General features: G+C 71.3%; 5 protein-coding genes across 7 annotated transcripts; 3 read left to right on the top strand and 2 right to left on the bottom strand.

The window, feature by feature from the left end:
* Positions 1–449: 449 nt before the first annotated feature.
* On the bottom strand, positions 450–1,432 carry TIMM10 (translocase of inner mitochondrial membrane 10). Its single transcript, XM_064659936.1, has 2 exons — positions 1,226–1,432; positions 450–711 (listed from the first exon to the last, which is right to left on the bottom strand). Exons 1-2 carry the CDS (start codon positions 1,294–1,296, stop codon positions 510–512), a joined length of 273 nt encoding a protein of 90 aa, XP_064516006.1. The 5' UTR covers positions 1,297–1,432; the 3' UTR covers positions 450–509.
* Positions 1,433–2,192: 760 nt separating this feature from the next.
* On the top strand, positions 2,193–5,450 carry SMTNL1 (smoothelin like 1). Its single transcript, XM_064659876.1, has 8 exons — positions 2,193–2,265; positions 2,941–3,529; positions 3,735–3,903; positions 4,002–4,035; positions 4,150–4,290; positions 4,801–4,903; positions 4,983–5,134; positions 5,228–5,450. The coding sequence occupies exons 2-8, from the start codon at positions 2,957–2,959 to the stop codon at positions 5,370–5,372; spliced, it is 1,317 nt and encodes a 438-aa protein (XP_064515946.1). The 5' UTR covers positions 2,193–2,265; positions 2,941–2,956; the 3' UTR covers positions 5,373–5,450.
* Positions 5,451–6,009: 559 nt separating this feature from the next.
* On the top strand, positions 6,010–11,305 carry SERPING1 (serpin family G member 1). Of its 3 annotated transcripts, XM_064659809.1 has the most exons (9): positions 6,014–7,108; positions 7,753–7,825; positions 7,989–8,058; positions 8,173–8,668; positions 8,772–8,909; positions 8,989–9,192; positions 9,324–9,466; positions 9,939–10,158; positions 10,622–10,982. In XM_064659809.1, the coding sequence occupies exons 1-9, from the start codon at positions 6,502–6,504 to the stop codon at positions 10,867–10,869; spliced, it is 2,199 nt and encodes a 732-aa protein (XP_064515879.1). In that variant the 5' UTR covers positions 6,014–6,501; the 3' UTR covers positions 10,870–10,982. The 3 variants fall into 3 exon arrangements, with proteins under 3 accessions (XP_064515880.1, XP_064515878.1, XP_064515879.1); XM_064659808.1 differs by having other exon boundaries at positions 6,013–7,108; positions 8,173–8,909; positions 10,622–11,305; XM_064659810.1 differs by lacking the exons at positions 7,989–8,058; positions 8,173–8,668 and having other exon boundaries at positions 6,010–7,108; positions 10,622–11,305.
* A 175-nt stretch (positions 11,306–11,480) lies between these two features.
* YPEL4 (yippee like 4) lies at positions 11,481–14,004 on the bottom strand. Its single transcript, XM_064659939.1, is given in 6 exon segments — positions 11,481–11,738; positions 12,012–12,120; positions 12,225–12,268; positions 12,859–12,960; positions 12,962–13,168; positions 13,929–14,004. Coding segments are annotated over 5 exon segments (390 nt in total). The 5' UTR covers positions 13,007–13,168; positions 13,929–14,004; the 3' UTR covers positions 11,481–11,648.
* Positions 14,005–14,730: 726 nt separating this feature from the next.
* Positions 14,731–17,355, top strand: CLP1 (cleavage factor polyribonucleotide kinase subunit 1). Its single transcript, XM_064659877.1, has 2 exons — positions 14,731–15,745; positions 16,560–17,355. Exons 1-2 carry the CDS (start codon positions 15,140–15,142, stop codon positions 17,229–17,231), a joined length of 1,278 nt encoding a protein of 425 aa, XP_064515947.1. The 5' UTR covers positions 14,731–15,139; the 3' UTR covers positions 17,232–17,355.
* The last annotated feature ends 134 nt before the right edge of the window (positions 17,356–17,489 follow it).

Here is a 17,489-nt window from a genome sequence, read left to right as displayed (position 1 = left end):
CCCACATCATCCCTGCCCAGGGGTGGGTGTCCCTGGGTTGTCCCCACATGGTCCCATCTGTGTGTCCCCAGCCAGGGCTGGGTGTCTTGGGGGTATCCGTGTGTGGGTGTCCCTGTGCCCTGTCCCTCCAGGGCTGTGTCCCTGTGTGGGTGTCCCTGTGCCCTGTCCCTCCAGGGCTGTGTCCCTGTGCAGGGACCCTTGGCTGTCCCCTCCGGTGACCCCCAGTGCACACAGACAGGGAGGGGCTGAGCCCTGTCCCACCCCACTGGGGATTACAAGGGGCTCAGCCCGGCTCTGCCTAATCCAGGGGATTACACGGGCTGGGCCCGGCAGGGGGGGCACCCAGGGGTGCCCCCCACAAGGACACGGCACGTGGCAGCTGGGGACAGCAAGGGGGGGCTCCCAGCAGCAGCCACGGGCACCGCATACCCCAACACACGGCCACGGGGTGGGTTTGGGGGGCGAGGGGGCCCAGCGCCCCCGGTTTATTGGGGTGCAGGTCGGGGGGCTCAGGCACTGCCGCTGCCCTGCTGCATCCGCTTGAGCAGCTCCTCGTCCTGCAGCGACAGCTCCGTCAGCTTCTTGCCCATCCGCTCGTGCACCTCCAGGTACTTGGCCACGCACCGGTCCAGGCACACGCACTCCCCCTTGGACAGCTCCGACTCCTTGTACAGCGGCGGGACGCACTTGCGGTGGCACGCCTGGGTCATCCTGCACGGACCACACCGCGTCTGAGCCCCGCGGGACCCAGCCCCGCATCCCGGCGCCCCCTGTGCCCCGCCATCGCCACGCCCGGGACCCCCCCACCCCAACACCCCCCGTACCCTCGTCACGGCCATCACCAGCAGCCTCACCCCGCACCATCCCAGGACCCCAGTCCTGCACCCCAACACATCCTGTAGCCCCCGTGATCGCCATCCCCGGCACCCCCAGACACTGCACCCCGCAATCACCTCCCCGGGACACCGGCGTCCGCAATTCCCCAAGATCCCCCGCACCACAACATTCCCTGTCATAGCCACCCCTAAGACCCCCCAGTATGCCCCATCCTCGGGTACCTCCGATGCCCCCCCATTTCCCAGGTGGCCTCTAGGACCCCGCGCACTCCCCTCCATCCCCAGCACCTCAGGGTCTCCCAGTGGCTCTGGCACCCCCCAGTGTCTCCCCAGCCATGGGCACCCCCCGGTACCCGCAGGACCCCACCGCCCCCCGCGGCGGGCCGCACCGGTTGTACATGTCGGCCATCATCTCAACCTCCAGCTCGGCCGCCAGCTGCTGTGCCCGCAGCGGGTCCATGGCGGCCGGCACCGGCCCGGATCGGCCCCGATCCCGGTGTCGCTCGGCCCGGCCCCGCTCGGTTCGGTCCCGTCCGACCCCCGGTTCCGCCCGGTCCCTGCAGGAACCACGTGGGCGCCGCGCTTCCGCCCACCCGCGCGGCGGCCCCGCCCCGCCGCCGGCCCCGGCCAATAGAGACCGGGGAAAGCGGGACCGGCCGTGCGTCCCGAGCGCTGATTGGGCATCGCGGGGGGAGGGCGCGGCCACGCCGGCGGCCGGGGCGGCAGGAGGGAAAGGCGCGCGCTCTGCCCGGCCTTTGCCCCGCTGGGGCGTGGCCAGGCCGGAGAGGGCGTGGCCAAGCCGAGGGGGCGTGGCCTGCGCCGGGACCGTCCCCGGGGCAGTCCGGGGGTCGCCGCCCTCCGTGTTCCCCGCCTCGTGTCCCCCGCTCTGGGTCCCCACCGTGTCCCGCCGCCCTGCCCGGGCTGTCCCCGTGTGCCTCATGTCCCCCCTGGAGCCTTTACCCCCGGCGTTCCCCGTGTCCTCCACGTTGCTCCGTGTCCCTCCGTGTCCCTCCGTGTCCCTCCGTGTCCCTCCGTGTCCCTCCATGTCCCTCCGTGTCGCCCGTGAGCCCCGCGTCCCGCCGTGTTCCCCCGCGTGCCCCGTGTGTCCGCCCACCTCCCCCGTGTGCCTGTGACCCCCCAGGTCTCCCTGTCCCTGCCCGGGGTGTCCCCTGCGTGCCCCCGGGCCCCCACGGCGCGGGCCCCACGTGTCACCCCGTGGGCTCCTTTGGGGTCGTCGCCGCTGTCCGGGTGGGCGTGTCGGCGCGTCCCCCCCCTCCCCAGCCGCGCCCCTGTGTCCGGCCTGACCCCACGCGTGCCCCGCGGGTGGGCGGTGAGTGAAGGCGGCACCTGCCCCCGGCCGGGTAAAAATAGCCCCGGGCGGGGGGGGTCGGGGCGCGGCGGGGACGGCGGAGCGGGAACGGCCCGGAGGGTACGGGGAGAGGGGCTCCGGGGCGCTCCGGGGGGAACGGGGGGTACGCGGGGCGGGGGGTGGAGCGGGGAGCGGCCGGGAGGGTACGGGCCGGGGGGCACCGGGAGGGGGGCAAGAGAGACCGGAAGGGTTTTGTAGGGGGGTCGGCGGTGGGAACTGGGGGGCCGGGAGGGGGCACGTGTGGTCACGGAGACACTGGGGATCGGGAGAAGCTGGGCGGGTGGCGGTACGGGGTATGGGGGTGTCTGGAAGGGGCATGGAGGAGTCGGGAAGGGGTGTCGGGAGTGGGACACGTGGTGTCGGGAGAGGGACGTGGGGGGGTCGGGAGGGGGAATGGGGGCCCCAGACGTAATGGGGGTACAGTGGGCAGGAAGGGGTACAGCGGTGCTGACATGGGGCATGGGGGGAATGGGTAGTGGAGCAGGAGGGGAGTGGAAGGGTTGGTTTAGGACATGGGGGGCTGGAGGAGGAGTGGGGGGGCCGGGCTGCAGTACTGGGGTGTCAGGATGAGTCATGGGGGAGTCTAGATGGGGGCTAATGCGATGCCCAAGATGGGGGAATGGGTGTGCCGGGGCTAGAGGGGGGCATGAGGTGGGGGTTAACGGGGCCGGGGGGCACGGGCAAGCTGGGGGGGTCATCGGGAGGCACCCCAGTGACAGCCCTGTCCCCCTGCAGCAGTGACCACAGCAGCATGGAGGCCGTGGGAGACGCCGACACCCCCACATCGGACCCCCCCACCTCGGACGCCCCCACTTCGAAAACCCCCACCCCGGGCACCCCCACCCCCGACACCCCTGCCTCGGACGCCCCCGCCTCGGACACCCCCACCTCGGACACCCCCACTTCGAAAACCTCCACCTCGGGCACCCCCACCCCCGGCACCCCCTCCCCGGACACCTCGACCCCTGGCACCCCCACCCGCGGTAGTCCCACCCCGGACACCCCTCCTGACCCCCCCGCGGCGGGCAGCGGGGAGGCGACAGCCCCGCAGGGTGCGGGAGAACCCCGCGGAGCGGAGGGCGAGGGGGGAGACACGGAGGGTGACGGGACGGACACGGGGGGCTCAGAGGGGTGCGCGGGGGGAGAGGCTGCCGGGGATGGCGGGGCAGAAGCACCCAGGGGTGCCAGAGGCGATGCCGGGGAGACCGGGGATGGCGAGGGCGATGCCGGGGCAGGGACAGCCGGGGACACCGGGGTGGGCACCGAAGGGGGTGCCGGGGGCGAACCGGGGCCGGCAGCAGCGGGCAGCACCCGGGGCCGGCAGGTGAGGCAGGGGGGCACGATGGGGGGGAGGGACACAGCCAGGGGAGGGCAGGTGCGGTAGGGATGGGGACAGGGGTGACAGTGTCAGGGGCGGGGTGACAGTGTCAGGGGCGGGGTGACAGTGTCAGGAGCAGGGTGACAGTGCCAGGGACATTGTGTAAGTGACAGTGCCCGCGCTGGCACTGCCACCCCTGCTGTGCCCACAGGAGCCCACTTGGCATCAGGACGAGGACGAGGAGCTGTGGCCTGAGTTTCCCCCGTGCTCGTCCCCAGAGGGGGCCACCAGCCCCACATCCCCCACCTCCCCTGTGTCCCCCACCTCCCCTGTGTCCCCCACATCCCCCACGTCCCCAGCATCCCCCACATCCCCCACAGGTAAGAGCCGTGCAGGCAATGGCACCTGGGTGCCCCAGGGGTGCCCCAACATTTAGGTGCCCCCTCCCACCCCTCTGACCCCTCCTCTCTCCTTGCAGCCGGCACCACCGATGGCACAGAGGGTGGCAAGAGGTGAGTGTCCCCACGGGTGGCACCCCACAGCCCCACGCTCAGGGCTGTACCCCCCCGTGAGTGGCACCCGCCGTGGTGCCTCAGCCCACCCGCGGGTCCCCCGTGTGCCCACAGGGGTGCTCCAGCGGGGGGGCCGCGGGGCCGGGCACCCCCTGGTTCGGCGGGGCAGAGACCGAGGCTGGAAGGGGCCGGGGGGAGGCCACGTGTGGGGTCCCGGGCGTACGGACGCAGTGCCATCCTGGAAAAGTTTGGAGGGTGAGGAGGGCCTGGCCCCATGGAGGGGACATGGGAAAATGGGGGGGCATTGGGGGACTGGAGGGTAGGGGGGAACGGGGGGCTGTGGGACAGTGGGGTGGGTGGGTGCATGGAGCAGTGGTGGTATTCGGGGACTGACCACAGGGTGATGGAAGGTAGGGGGGGAATTGGGGGACAATGGAGGGGGGGATGGGACAGTGGGGGTATTGGGGGACAGTGGGGGGGGCATGGGACAGGGAGGGTATTGGGGGGCTCAGGGCAATGGCACAGTGGGTTCATGGGGGATGTGGGGGTCTGTGGGACAGTGTGGGTATTGAGGGGGGCATGAGGAAATGGAGGGTAGAGAGGGAATGGGGGGTGCATAGAGGGGGTGGATGTGGGACAGAGGGGCAATGTGGCCATGGGGGGTCCATGGGGCAGTGGGGTGTTGGGGGCCCAGGGGCAATGGGGTCTGGGGGCTTCCTACGGGGGGCAGGGGGTATGAGGGTCCCACGTCCCGGGTCCCCCCAGCGCCGCCACGGGGCCGGCCCCGCACCTGCGGCGGTCGGGCGGGGCCGCCACGGTCAAGACGATGCTGCTGGAGTGGTGCCGCGCCCGCACCCGCGGGTACCCGGTGAGCGCGGGCAGGGGGTGGCGGAGGGGGGTGGCTGGGGAGGACCCGGGGGGGCGGCCTGACCCCCCCGCCCGCGCAGAACGTGGACGTGCAGAACTTCTCCGGGAGCTGGGGCAACGGCCTGGCCTTCTGCGCGCTCCTGCACAGCTTCTTCCCCGACGCCTTCGACTTCGGTGCCCTCGAGCCCGACGCCCGCCGGCACAACTTCGCCCTGGCCTTCGCCACCGCCGAGTGCGTGAGCGCAGCCCCGGCCCTCCCCGGGTCCCCTCCGGCCCTTCCCCGACCCCCTCCCGGCCCCGGTGACGGGCGTGTCCCTCCCCGCAGGGAGCGGGCGGGCTGTGCCCCGCTGCTGGAGGTGGAGGACATGGTGCGGCTGCCGGTGCCCGACGCCAAGTGTGTGTACACGTACGTGCAGGAGCTGTACCGCTGCCTGGTGGCCAAGGGGCTCGTGAAGACCAAGAAGCGCTGAGGGGGTCCCCCCACCCGTGCCACCCCCAACCTTGTCCTCTGCCTTGTCCCCCAGCACTAAAGGCCACGGTGCCAGGCAGTGGTGGCCTCATATCTGGAGGGGGGGATGTGGGCACGGGGGCGCTGGCACTGAGTGTCTGTGGGGGCACAGCCCTGGCTCTGCCACCGGCAGGGTGACATTCCCCCCAGGGCTGGCACACGGGGGGCAGCACCTCCCGGAGGCTTCCACCATCCCCCTGAGGTATCACGGAGCCAGAGCAGGTGCTGGAGCAAATTTATTGCCTTATGTACGGGGGGGGGCAGCTCTTGTGGAGGGGCCAGGACCCCCTTCACGGTGCCAGAGGGGACCCCGATGCCCAAGGTCCAGCGCCGAGGCAGGGGTGATGCCAGGGCCAGCCCTGGCTGGCATAGGGAAGGAGAGGGGAAGCCGAGGTGCCCCCGGGTGGGGGGCTCAGGGGCCGGGGGGGTCGGGGCGCGGCTCGGCGTGGAGCAGGGTGTGTTCCTGTGCCCGGCGCTGGAACTCCTCGGGGTGCTCCTGCAGCTCCCGGGCCAGGTCCGGCCGCAGCACCCGCTGGGGGTCGGGGCTGTCCAGCAGCAGCAGCAGGTCCTGCAGCACTGCGGGAACGGGGAGGGGGTCAGGGGGACACTCCCAGTGCTGCGCCCCCCGTCCCCTCGGTGCCCACCTTGGATGGCGCGGGTGGTGGGTGCCCAGTGCTCGTGGGTGGTGAGGAGCTGGCAGACGCGACCCTCGGGGTCCACGCCGGGGTGGTAGATGGGGGTGCGGAGGGTGGCACGGGGGGGCTCCAGCGGGTGCCGCGGGGAGAAGGTCAGCTCGAAGCGGAAGGCACCCACGTTGTACGGGGGCGTGTTCTGCCGGGGTAGGGAGGGCACCTCAGCCCCTCAAGCCACAGCATCATCTGTCGGGGGAATCCCTGTCCAGCCCTGATATACCCAGTGCCTCCCGTGGAGAAACACCATCACCCACCCCCCGGCAGCCCCTCAGGAGGGGAACCTCCCCCCAGTGTCCCCAGCCCAGGGCCCCAGGCTGTCCCCCAGTAGTGCCCCCAGAGGGACCCTCCCCAATTCTACCCTGAAAGGGACCCTCACTCAGTGTCCCCAGGAGACACCCCATGCCCCCGGGTCCCAAGGGTTACCCCCAACACCCCCCATGCCCTCATGGGCCCATCTCCCCTCCAGGGCCCCTGTGCCCCCGTAGTTCCCCCATGCCCCCGACGCCCGGGGGACCCCACACACCCCCCCAGCCCCTCGCTGCCCAGGACTCCCCCACAGCCCCCCGTGCTCCTCGTCACTCACGGGCAGCAGGAGCCCTTCCCAGCGCCGTACGTTCCGGTCCAGCGGCCGCACGTCTCGGGCCCCCTCCCAGCCCCGCACCTCCTCCAGCTCCTGCGGGACGGGCGAGGGGTGGCTGGGGCCGTCCGGGACACGCCTCCAGGGACGGGGCAGCACCCCAAAACACCCCTCCGCAGGCTCGTCCTGGGCGGGGCAGCACGTGGGACACACCTCGATGGGCGGGGATTCCCCATGGACCACGCCTTTGTGGGCGGTGGTTTCCATGGAATACGCCCTTATGGGCGGGGGGGTCTCCTTCATGGACGCGCCTCTTGGGTGCGGCCACTACAGACCACGCCCTGACGCGGAACGGTCCCCGCCGGGGAAACGAAACCGGAGTGCGCAGGGAGGGTTTGGCACCCCCGGCACCGAAAACCCTCCACGCCGGTACTGCCTCCCCCGCACCCCGGCACCGGGACCCCCGCACCGGCACTGACAACCCCCCCAGCACCGCCTCTCCTGCACCCCGGCACCGGGACTCCGGCACCGGGACCCCCAGCACCGCCTCTCCCGCACCCCGGTACCGGGACCCCCGCACCGGCACTGACACCCCCAGAACCGCTTCTCCCGCACCGGCACTGACACTCCAGCACCGCTTCTCCCACATCCCGGGACCGGGACCCCCGCACCGCCCGCTCCGGTGCGGACACAAAGACACCCCCCCCGGTCCCGGTTCCCCCGGACCCCACCTTGGTGATCCTCACGGCCATGGTGATCGGTGCCCGGTGCCACGGGGACGGGCTCTGCGGGATCACGCCCCGGGGCGGGCGGGACGAGATTCTCCGGCCGCACCCCCGGGACGAGCAGACGGGTCTTGGACGGCCGGGGACACCCGCCACCCGGGGCTCCCGGTGGCGGCGGGTGACAGGACCGCCGCCCCGCCCCGTCCAGCGGGTGCCTGACGGGGGCAGAGCGGGACGCGGGGCCGCATCCCGCCTCCTCGGCTGCCCCCAGAACCGCCCCGCCCGTCCCACCCCGGCTGCCCCCGCACTCCCGGCTGATTTACGGGAACCTCCTTAATCTTTAACCAGGCAGGGCCGGAGCCGGCCAGATCCCCCCCCGGCGCCCGCTGGACACGCAGGGACCGACCCACCGGGCACCCAGGTGGGCCCGGGGCGCTGCCTCCTCCCGACCCCCGGGGGGGCAGAATGGGGGCACCCCGGGGTGGATGGGGTGGGGATACAGGCGGTACAGGGAGTGGGGATGCAGGTGCCGGGGTGGGGGTGCAGGGTGCCTGTCCTGCCCTTGACCTGTGCCCTCCCACCAGGATGCCCACCATGACACTCTGGCTGCCCCTGGCGTGGCTGGTGGCCACAGCCACGGCCACTGTCAGCCCGGTAAGTGTGCCCCAGGAACACAGGCTCCCTGTGCCCAGTGCCCCTCTGTCTCCCCTCATCTAAGCTGCCCACCCGGGTGCACCGTGCCCCCCTCACCCAGGTCCCTGTACCCAGGTGCCCAGTCTGGAGGCCTCTCCCAGCGGATCGAAGCTGCTCACACAGCCCCCGACACCGCCAGTGCCCCCCCATCCTGCCACGGCCCCCCCGCAGGACGTGGGGGCACCTGTCCTGCCTATACCCACCCCCCATGCCCACCCCGAGGGGCTGCCTGGCTGGAATGCCCTTCAGGGGGCCACGGATGCCCCTGGGCCCACAGAACCTGAGGGAGCCTCTGAGGAGCCGGGAACCACAGCCTACGGGACCACGGCTGTGCCCACACCTGGCACCACTCAGGGACCCCCAGGCACCACCGCCCCGCCGTGCCCCGGGGACGAGGAGCCGGCCGAGGCCTGCGGGGAGCCCACGGGGGAGCAGCGGGCGGCCGTGGCCGAGGCGCTGGGCACCTTCGCCCTCCGCTTCTACCAGCGCATGGCCGAGGCTGCCCGGCCCGACGCCAACCTGCTCTTCTCCCCCATCAACATCGCCACAGGGCTCTCGCACCTGCTGCTGGGTGAGGGGCCGCCCGCGAGCACCGGCACTGCCCTGGGCACCGCCTGTGTCCCCCGGGGCTGTCCCACCCGGGGCACCTCACCCAGCTTCCCCTGTGCCCGCAGGCGCCCGCGGCGAGACCCGCGAGCGGCTGGGCACCCTCCTGGCGTACCCGCCGGGGCTGGGCTGCGTGCACGGCGCCCTGCAGCAGCTGGCCGGCTCGCCCGGCCTCTTCTCGACCGCCCAGATCTTCCACCACCCAGGTGAGGCGGGCGCCGGGTGCCGGCGGGGCGCTGCCGCCGGGTGGGCGCGGGGTTGACACCGACCGTGCCTGCCACGCAGAGCTGCGCCTCCGGCCCCGCTTCCTCAACGACTCTCTGCGCTTCTACGGCGCCCGCCCGCGCGCCCTGAGCGGCAACGAGAGCCTGGACCTGCAGAGCATCAACGCCTGGGTGCGGGAGGCCAGCGAGGGGCTACTGCCCGCCCTGCTGCCCGCGCTGCCCCCGCAGCCCCGCCTGCTGCTGCTCGGCGCCGTCCACCTTCGCGGTACGGCCCCACCGCCGCGCCCGCCCGCGCCCACCCGGGGCGCACCGGGGATCGGGCGCGCGGCCGAGGCCGCCCCGCGCAGTCCCCCCCGGTGTCCCCCACCCCTCAGCCCCGGTGCCGTGTCCCCGCAGCCGCCTGGCGCACGCCCCTGGACCCCGAGCAGACGGTGCCGCTGCCCTTCCTGCGCCCCGGGCGCCCCCCAGTCGAGGTGCCCACCATGACCAGCACCAAGTACCCGGTGGCCTCGTTCACCGACTCCCGCCTGCAGGTCCAGGTACCCCTGCTGGGACAGGGGTGGGGGTCTAGAGGGTCACTGCCAGGCACTGTGAGGGCTGTGGGGTCGCTGCCGGGCACTGTGAGGGCTGTGGGGTCACTGCCGGGCACTGGGAGGGCTGTGGGGTCACTGCCGGGCACTGGGAGGGCTGTGGGGTCACTGCTGGGCACTGGGAGGACTGTGGGGTCACTGCCCGGCCTGGGGGGCTGGTAGGTCACTGCTAGGGGTGGGTAACGGCATGATGTCACTCCAGCGGCTCTAGAGAGGGATGCCAGGCTGTGACATCATTCCTGTGGCACTCAGGGAGGATGCCAGGCTGATGTCAGTGCCCTGGCACTGAAAGGAGCACCAGCCGTGACCTCACTCCCCCGAGGCTGGGGGAATGCCAGGCTGGGACCTCACTGGTGGCACTGGGGGGTGCCGGTCTGTGGGGTCCCCGGCGGTGGCCCTGAGTCAGGGGTCCGTCCCGCAGGTGGGGAGGCTGGAGCTGAGCGATGGGCTGAGCCTGGTGGTGCTGCTGCCACGGGGGCCCCTGGGGGCGCTGGAGACCCTGGAGCGGTCACTGGACCCCCCCACCTTCCTGGCCCTGCTGCGGCGGGCGGCCCAGACGCCCCCTCGGGCCACCGCGCTGGCCCTGCCCCGGATGCACCTCGACCTCGCCCTGGACGTGGTGCCCCTGGTCCACGACATGGGTAAGGACACCTCACCACGAGGGCTGGGTGGGCTGAGGGTGACATTGCTTCCTGCAGGATGTCACGGGTCCTCCCCTGCAGGTCCCTTTCCCTACTGTCCCCAGTGGCCCCGGTGTCCCCAATGTACCTTTGGTTTCCCCTGGGTCCCCCCGTGCCCCTGGTGTCCCCCATGTCCCCAGTGCCCTGCTGTGCCCTGATGCCCCCAGCACCCCTATATTATCCCCCATATTATTTCGGGTCCCCAGTGGCTCAACTATCCCCGTTCTCCCTGGCATCCCCGGTGTGCCTCTGGGGTCTCCTCCATCCTCAGCATCCCGATGTCCCCGCACCCCTGTGTCCCTGACCCCCGGTTTTCTCCGGGTCCCTTGTGCCCCCGGGTGCCTGCCTCCGGTGTCCCCTCCCATCTCCGGTGTCCCCTGGCCGCCGTGTCCCGCGGGGGTGACCGTGAGCCCGTGTGCCGCAGACTTCGGGCTGTTCCTGGACGCGGAGCTGTGCGGGCTGGCGGAGGGCCCGGCCGCGGTGGACGAGGCGCGGCACCGGGCGGTGCTGGCGCTGGACGAGGCCGGCGTGGAGGCGGCGGCTGCCATGGCCACCTCGGTGGCGCGCTCGGCGCTGGTGCTGGAGGCGCTGCGCCCCTTCCTCTTCGTCCTCTGGCACGACGCCGGCGAGGTGCCCGTCTTCATGGGCCGCCTCAGCGACCCCCGTCCCTGACCCTGCCCCTCCCGTCCCCGCCCTCCCTCCTCTCACCCCTCCGTCCTTCCCTCCTGCCTCCTCCTCGCCCTCCTCCCTCCATCCCTGCCTTCTCCTCTCCCTCCGTCCCTCCCTCTCTCTCTCCCTTACCCCTTTCCTCTCTCCCTCTCTCCATCCCTTGTCCCTCCTTCCACTCCTCCCTTCCTCCCTCCGCCCATCCAACCACCGTCCAGCTCCATCCTTCCCTCCTTTCCCTCCCTCCCTCCCTGCTTCCTCCCTCTCTCCCTCCAGTTCTCCCTCCCTCTTTCCCCCCTCCCCCCTCATCTCCCCGCTTTCCCTGTCCATCTCCCCACCCTTCCCCCGCCCCAGTTCCCCAGGGTACCAGAGGGTCCCTGCTCCTCCCGCGCCTCAGTTTCCCCACCAGCTCGGGGTCCCAATAAAGATTCCGAGCCCCTCACTGCTCCTGTGCGTGGGGAGGGGGAGCGGGGGAGGGGGGAGGGCACGCCGGGGCTCTCAGGGACCCCCACTCTGTGCCAGTGTGTCCGCGGGTCCCCGGCTGTGTGCCCGGGGTCACCCCAGGGTGAGCCAGGGGTGGTGGCAGCACCGGGGGCAGGTGACACCCAGCGCCTTCCTAAAAAAAAAAAAGCCTTTATTGCCCTAGAAAAGCCCCGCATTCCCCGCTGCTGGGGACGGGCACTGCGACCGGGGGGGGCACGGGGAAGGTGCAAAGGAGGGGTTCACCCAGCGCCAGCCCCACAACGTGCCCCCACGTGTCCCCCAGTCCCAGCCGTGTCCCCGCGTCAGTCCCAGCCGTTCTCCTTCACCATGTGCGACATCTCGATGATGAACTTCCCCTCCTTGTACTTCTGGCTGCTCTCGAAAGCCTGTTCCTGAGGGAGGGACCGGGGGGGGGGGGGTGTCAGCCCCCCGCACCCCGACGGGGGTACCCGGGGTGCTGCCTTCCCCCAGGGCTCGGGGGTGTCCGCAGCCAAGGTTTGGGGTGGCCAGGGGGTGCCCATTTGGGCTACCCAGAAAAGGGGTTTGGGGTGTCTGGGGCAGCACCCACAGGGTGTGTTTGGGGTGCCCAGAGGTGTCCGGGGCAGGGGTTGGGGATCCCGGGCGGTGCCCGCAGGGGATGGCGGTGCCAGCGCAGGGGCACTCACGTATTTCCAGCCCAGCGTGGTCTTGCAGCTCTGGCAGAAGATGTCGGCCACCGAGTGCAGCCCCGTCAGCAGCAGGCGCTGCTCAGCCGGGCCACAGCCCACGTTCACCCTGCGCCGAGAGCGGGGTGTCCCACGGGCACGGCAGCCAGCCCAGGGCCCCCCGGGGACCCTCCCCCTGCCCCGCCACCGTCCCTGGGGTCCGCCAGTACTCACACGGAGTTGAACAGGTAGGCACGGCCATGGCTGCCCTGGAAGGACTGGGGGGACACGGCCAGAGTCACTGGTCAGCCCCTCACCTCCCTCGGCCCCCCTCCCGCCCCCACCCTGCTGCATTGCCACCCTGCCAGCCCCGGGGACACAGCGGGGGGACACCTGTCCCCCTGGGGACACTGAGGGGGAGCCGGTCACCTCCACGGGAGCGCCACGGGGGACACCTGCCACCCCCGGGGCACCGTGTGGGGTGAGGCTTCCTGCCCTGGGGCAATGCTGGGCACCGTGGGAATGTCCTGGGGACACCAGAGGGGGACACCTGCCACGCCAGGGGCACCATGGGGGGGGCGCTGGCTGTCCCAGTGCCACCTTGGGGAGAGGCTCAACACCCCGGGGACACGGTGGGGGTGACACTCGCTGTCCCAGCCCCCCCCCGGGGACACCATGGGGTGACACTCGCTGTCCCAACACCCCCTCGGGGACACGATGGGGGGCACTGGCTGTCCCAGCGCCACCTTGGGGAGAGGCTCAGCACCCCGGGGACACGGTGAGGGTGACACCCGCTGTCCTGCCTCCCCCCCCGGGGGACACTGCAGGGTGTCCCGCGGGGGGACAGTCCCCACCCCGGCGGTGGCACCTTGGAGATGAGCTCCTCGTGGCGGGCCAGGTGCGCCCGGCAGTGCACGCAGCTGTAGGTGCGGTGGGAGCGCGGCAGGTAACTGCGGAAGGTGCGGGGGGGGCAGGCGGGCGGCGGGGGGCAGGCGGCGGCGGGGCGGGGGCGGCATGGCCGGGGGCAGCGCCCCGGGGGGCACCGCGCAGCCCCCGCACAGCCGCTCGCAGGGGAAGCAGCGCAGCAGCGCGCCCAGAGCCGCCGTCCCGCCCGGCCGCGCTCGGGGGGCTCCGCCGGGCCCCCCCGGCAGAAGGAGGCGGGAAAGGTGGGGGGCGGCCTGCGGAGGGGGAAAAAGGGGGTGGTGAGGCGGAGGGGGGGGACGACGGGACTGCTGGATCCCGATCCCCGATCGCCCAGGCTGAGACCGGGCGGCTCGTGGCAGGAGTGAGGGGGCAGCACTCCGGGGGGCACCGGGAAAGGGGGGGGAGAGGGAGGCCCGAGGGACAGGGGAAGGATGGCGGGGGGGGGGTCCCAAGCGGGGTTTGGGGTCCCTTCTCGAAACGCCTGGGAGTCCCTGGGGAATGGGAGTCCCGGGAGGGGGGGGGAGATTGGGGATTCTGGGGGGAAAAGATTAGGGGTCCCGGGGGGGGAGACTGGGGGTCCCGAGGAGGAGAGATTGGGGGTCCCCAGGGGGGATGATGGGAGGACACGAGGGGGAGAATTGAGGGTACCGGCAGGGGGAGAATTCGGGGTCCTGGTGAGGAATGATGGGGGTCCCGAGGAGGGGAATTGGGGATCCCGAGGAGCGATGATGGGGGTCCCGAGGGATGATGACGGGGGTCCTAGCGGGTAGATTGTGGGTCCCGGGGGGGGGTATGACGGTGGTCTCCGGGAGAAGACAGGGTGCCGGGTAGGGGCATATTTGGGGTGGCGGGGCAGCAGGACGGGGGTACTGCCGTGGGGGGGGCAATCTCAGGAACGCTGGGGCGCACGACGGGGAGCTCGCCGGGGCTTTGGGGGTCTCGGGGGAGGGCACGATGAGGGCCCCGAGGGGGGGTACCGGGTTCCGTGCGTTCCCGGGGGCCGGGGCCGCTCACCGCCCGCCGCTGTCCCCGCTGCCGCTGTCGCCGCTGTCCCCGGGGCGGGCGCGGGGGGGCCCTGCGTGCCCGGGGGCCGCATCGCGGCACCGTGACTCATCCCGCGGCCGTGACGTCACCGCCCGCCACCGCGGCCGTGACGTCACCGCCCGCCCCTCCGACGTCAGCGCGGCCGCCGAGGATGCGCTGCGGCCGCCGGCACCCCCCGGTCCCACCGTGTGTCCCCGTGTTCTGCCTTGTCCTCCGTGTCCCCCATGTCCCTGCAGACCCCGCGTACCTCGGCATCTCCCGGTCCCCCCATGGCCCCCATTTCCCCATGTCTCCTGTGTCGATAGTGTCCTCCATGTCCCCCCTCGTGTACCCCTACATCTCCCAGTCCCCTCGTGTCCCTATGTCCCCCGTGTCCCTCATTTTCCCGTGTACCCCGTGCCCACCATGTCCTCCATGTCCCACCACGTCCCCGTGTCGCCCTACGTCTCCCCTGTCCCTATGTCCTTGTGTCCCCATGTTCTGCCTTGTCCTCTCAGTCCTCCCCGTCCCTACGTCCCCCATGTCCCCTGTGTCCATCATGTCCTCCATGTCCCACTGTTCCCCCCCGTCCCCGTGACCCGCCGTGTCCCCGTGTTCTGCCTTGTCCCCCTGTGTCCCTGCGTGTCCCCTGTGCCCCCATGTCCCCCGTGTCCTCCATGTCCCCCCGTGTCCCCCGTGTCCCCCCCGTCTCCCGGTCCTCCCGTGTCCTCCATGTCCCCCCCGTGTCCCTCGTGTCCCCTCTGTCCCCTCACGTCCCCCGCGACTCCCCCCCCCCCCCCGCTCGGTCGCCCCCTGGGGGCACGAAAATGAGATGTAAATCAGGCGAGGTGAAGGGGGGGGGGCGGGACTGCGAGTAAATCCCATGCAAACGACATGCGAACGATCCCGGGAGCCAATCCGAGGGGTCGGGGGGAGGTGGGGGGGGGACACAGGGACTGCAATGAGATGCAAATGAGAGGGCGGGATGCAGACAGGCACACGTATGCGCGTACGAAACGCAAACGATATGCAGATGAGATGCAAACGAACCACGGCTCCCCCGCCCACGTGACCCGAGCGCCCCACGTGACCACGGAGCGCCACGTGACGCGACGCTCAGCGCTCCCGCCGTCGCGTCGCTCTGACGGCACTTCCGGCGCGACGGCGGCGGGCGCCGGTACCGGGAGCCCCGGGGCGGTGTCATGGCGGACGACGGCGGCGAGGAGAAGAAGCAGGTGGCCAAGTTCGAGCTGGAGCGGGAGACGGAGCTGCGCTTCGAGGTGGAGGCGGCGCAGACGGTGCAGCTGGAGCTGCTGACCGGCATGGCCGAGGTGTTCGGCACCGAGCTCACCCGCAACAAGAAGTTCACGTTCGACGCGGGCGCCAAGGTGGCCGTGTTCACGTGGCACGGCTGCACCGTGCAGCTCAGCGGCCGCACCGAGGTGGCCTACGTGTCGCGGGACACGCCGATGCTGCTGTACCTGAACACGCACACGGCGCTGGAGCAGATGCGGCGCCAGGCCGAGCGCGACGACGAGCGCGGCCCCCGCGTGATGGTGGTGGGACCCACCGACGTGGGCAAGACCACCGTGTGCCGCCTGCTGCTCAACTACGCCGTGCGCCTGGGCCGGCGGCCCACGTTCGTGGAGCTGGACGTGGGGCAGGGCTCGGTGTCCATCCCCGGCACCATGGGCGCGCTGTACATCGAGCGCCCCGCCGACGTGGAGGAGGGCTTCTCCCTCCAGGCCCCCCTCGTCTACCACTTCGGCTCCACCACGCCCGGCACCAACATCAAGCTCTACAACAAGGTGAGCGCCGGAGGAGATCCTCCCCCCCGCCGGGGGCTGTGGGAGGAGCTCTGGCGATCCCTGTGCCCCGGGATGCGGGGAGGGCGGCGGGGGGACGGGCGTGGAGGAGCCCCTCCGGGGAGGGGAGAGGGGCTGAGGGGCCACGGCTGGGCTGTTCCCTGCCCCGAGCCCCCAGGCTGGGGGGATCTGAGTGCCCGGGGGGGCTGTCTGGGGACAGAACCCTGACCTGGCTGCAGCCCTGGGGACAGGGCCTGGCTCTGCCGCCCTGGTGCAGTCACTCCTCCCCAGCTGGGGGGAGGGAAGTGCAGAGGAGGATGTGAAGCTGATGAGGGAACGGGAGGACCTCCCCTGTGCAGACAGGCTGGGAGAGGGGCGGCTGTTCAGGCTGGGGAGGAGGAGGTTGTGTGGGGACCCCAGATCTGAAGGGACTCTTCCCCAGGAACTGGAGTCACAGGACAAAGGGGAACGGGTTCACACTGACAGAGGGGAAATTTGGGCTGGATATTGGGAAGAAATCCTTCCCCGTGAGAGTGGTGAGACACTGGAAGTTGCCCAGGGGAGGGTGTGGCTGTGCCCCATCCCTGGAAGTGTCCGAGGCCAGGCTGGACAGGGCTTGGACTAGTGGAAGCTGTTGGGGTCGGGATGGGATGATCCTTAAAGTCCCTTCCAACCCTTAACATTCCATGATTTTTCCCTGGGGTGACTGCCCAGAATCAAGGCATTGAGTGGGTACAGAAGGACCTGGGGTGGGATAGAGGGGGACACACACAGGTGCCCCCGGGGTGACCCCCCCCCGTGACCGCTGTGCCCGCAGATCACGTCCCGCCTGGCCGACGTGTTCAACCAGCGGTGTGAGGTGAACCGGCGCGCCTCCGTCAGCGGCTGCGTCATCAACACCTGTGGCTGGGTCAAGAGCTCGGGCTACCAGGCCCTGGTCCACGCCGCCTCCGCCTTCGAGGTGGACGTGGTGGTGGTGCTGGACCAGGAGCGCCTGTACAACGAGCTGAAGCGCGACCTGCCGCACTTCGTGCGCACCGTGCTGCTGCCCAAGTCCGGCGGCGTGGTGGAGCGCTCCAAGGACTTCCGCCGGGAGTGCCGGGACGAGCGGATCCGCGAGTACTTCTACGGCTTCCGCGGCTGCTTCTACCCGCACGCCTTCGACGTCAAGTTCTCCGACGTCAAGATCTACAAGGTGGGCGCGCCCACCATCCCGGACTCGTGCCTGCCGCTGGGCATGTCGCAGGAGGACAACCAGCTGAAGCTGGTGCCGGTGACGCCGGGGCGGGACATGGTGCACCACCTGCTGAGTGTCAGCACGGCCGACGGCCCCGATGACAACATCTCGGAGACCAGCGTGGCCGGCTTCATCGTGGTCACCGGTGTCGACCTGGAGCGCCAGGTCTTCACTGTGCTGTCCCCGGCGCCGCGGCCCCTGCCCAAGAACTTCCTGCTCATCATGGACATCCGCTTCATGGACCTCAAGTAGGGGGGGCAGCCGGGTGCGAGCCCCCTCTCCTGGGCGCGTGCCCCCCTAATTCCTCCCGGCAGTGCGCCCACCCTCTGCTTTTATACTGTTTTGTACGGTTTGATATTAAATCTGGAAGCCCTTTGCTATCGGTCAGTGTCGGTGGAGCGGGAGGGCAGGGGGAGTTCCCAGGGGTCGTGCGCTACGGTCCCCGCGCTCCCCGCGCCCGCAGTGCGCCGGTCCGTGCGCGTGTCCGTGTCCCCCCACGCCTCCCCGCGG

The sequence above is a fragment of the Pseudopipra pipra genome, chromosome 6 (assembly GCF_036250125.1).
Source record: "Pseudopipra pipra isolate bDixPip1 chromosome 6, bDixPip1.hap1, whole genome shotgun sequence".
Lineage (NCBI taxonomy): Eukaryota > Metazoa > Chordata > Aves > Passeriformes > Pipridae > Pseudopipra > Pseudopipra pipra.
This window is presented reverse-complemented; position numbering and strand designations above follow the sequence as displayed.

Excerpts from the sequence above, each read along its gene's own strand:
- SERPING1 (XM_064659808.1), top strand. The coding sequence starts at position 6,502 with ATGCCCCCGGGTCCCAAGGGTTACCCCCAACACCCCCCATGCCCTCAT. Across the intron at positions 7,109-7,752 it reads ACCGAAAACCCTCCACGCCG|GCAGGGCCGGAGCCGGCCAG; the intron begins GTACTGCCTCCC and ends ATCTTTAACCAG. Across the intron at positions 10,159-10,621 it reads GCCCCTGGTCCACGACATGG|ACTTCGGGCTGTTCCTGGAC; the intron begins GTAAGGACACCT and ends CGTGTGCCGCAG.
- CLP1 (XM_064659877.1), top strand. The coding sequence starts at position 15,140 with ATGGCGGACGACGGCGGCGAGGAGAAGAAGCAGGTGGCCAAGTTCGAG. Across the intron at positions 15,746-16,559 it reads ACATCAAGCTCTACAACAAG|ATCACGTCCCGCCTGGCCGA; the intron begins GTGAGCGCCGGA and ends CTGTGCCCGCAG.
- TIMM10 (XM_064659936.1), bottom strand. The coding sequence starts at position 1,296 with ATGGACCCGCTGCGGGCACAGCAGCTGGCGGCCGAGCTGGAGGTTGAG. Across the intron at positions 712-1,225 it reads ATGGCCGACATGTACAACCG|GATGACCCAGGCGTGCCACC; the intron begins GTGCGGCCCGCC and ends TGGTCCGTGCAG.
- SMTNL1 (XM_064659876.1), top strand. The coding sequence starts at position 2,957 with ATGGAGGCCGTGGGAGACGCCGACACCCCCACATCGGACCCCCCCACC. Across the intron at positions 3,904-4,001 it reads ATCCCCCACATCCCCCACAG|CCGGCACCACCGATGGCACA; the intron begins GTAAGAGCCGTG and ends CTCTCCTTGCAG. Across the intron at positions 4,904-4,982 it reads CCCGCACCCGCGGGTACCCG|AACGTGGACGTGCAGAACTT; the intron begins GTGAGCGCGGGC and ends CCGCCCGCGCAG.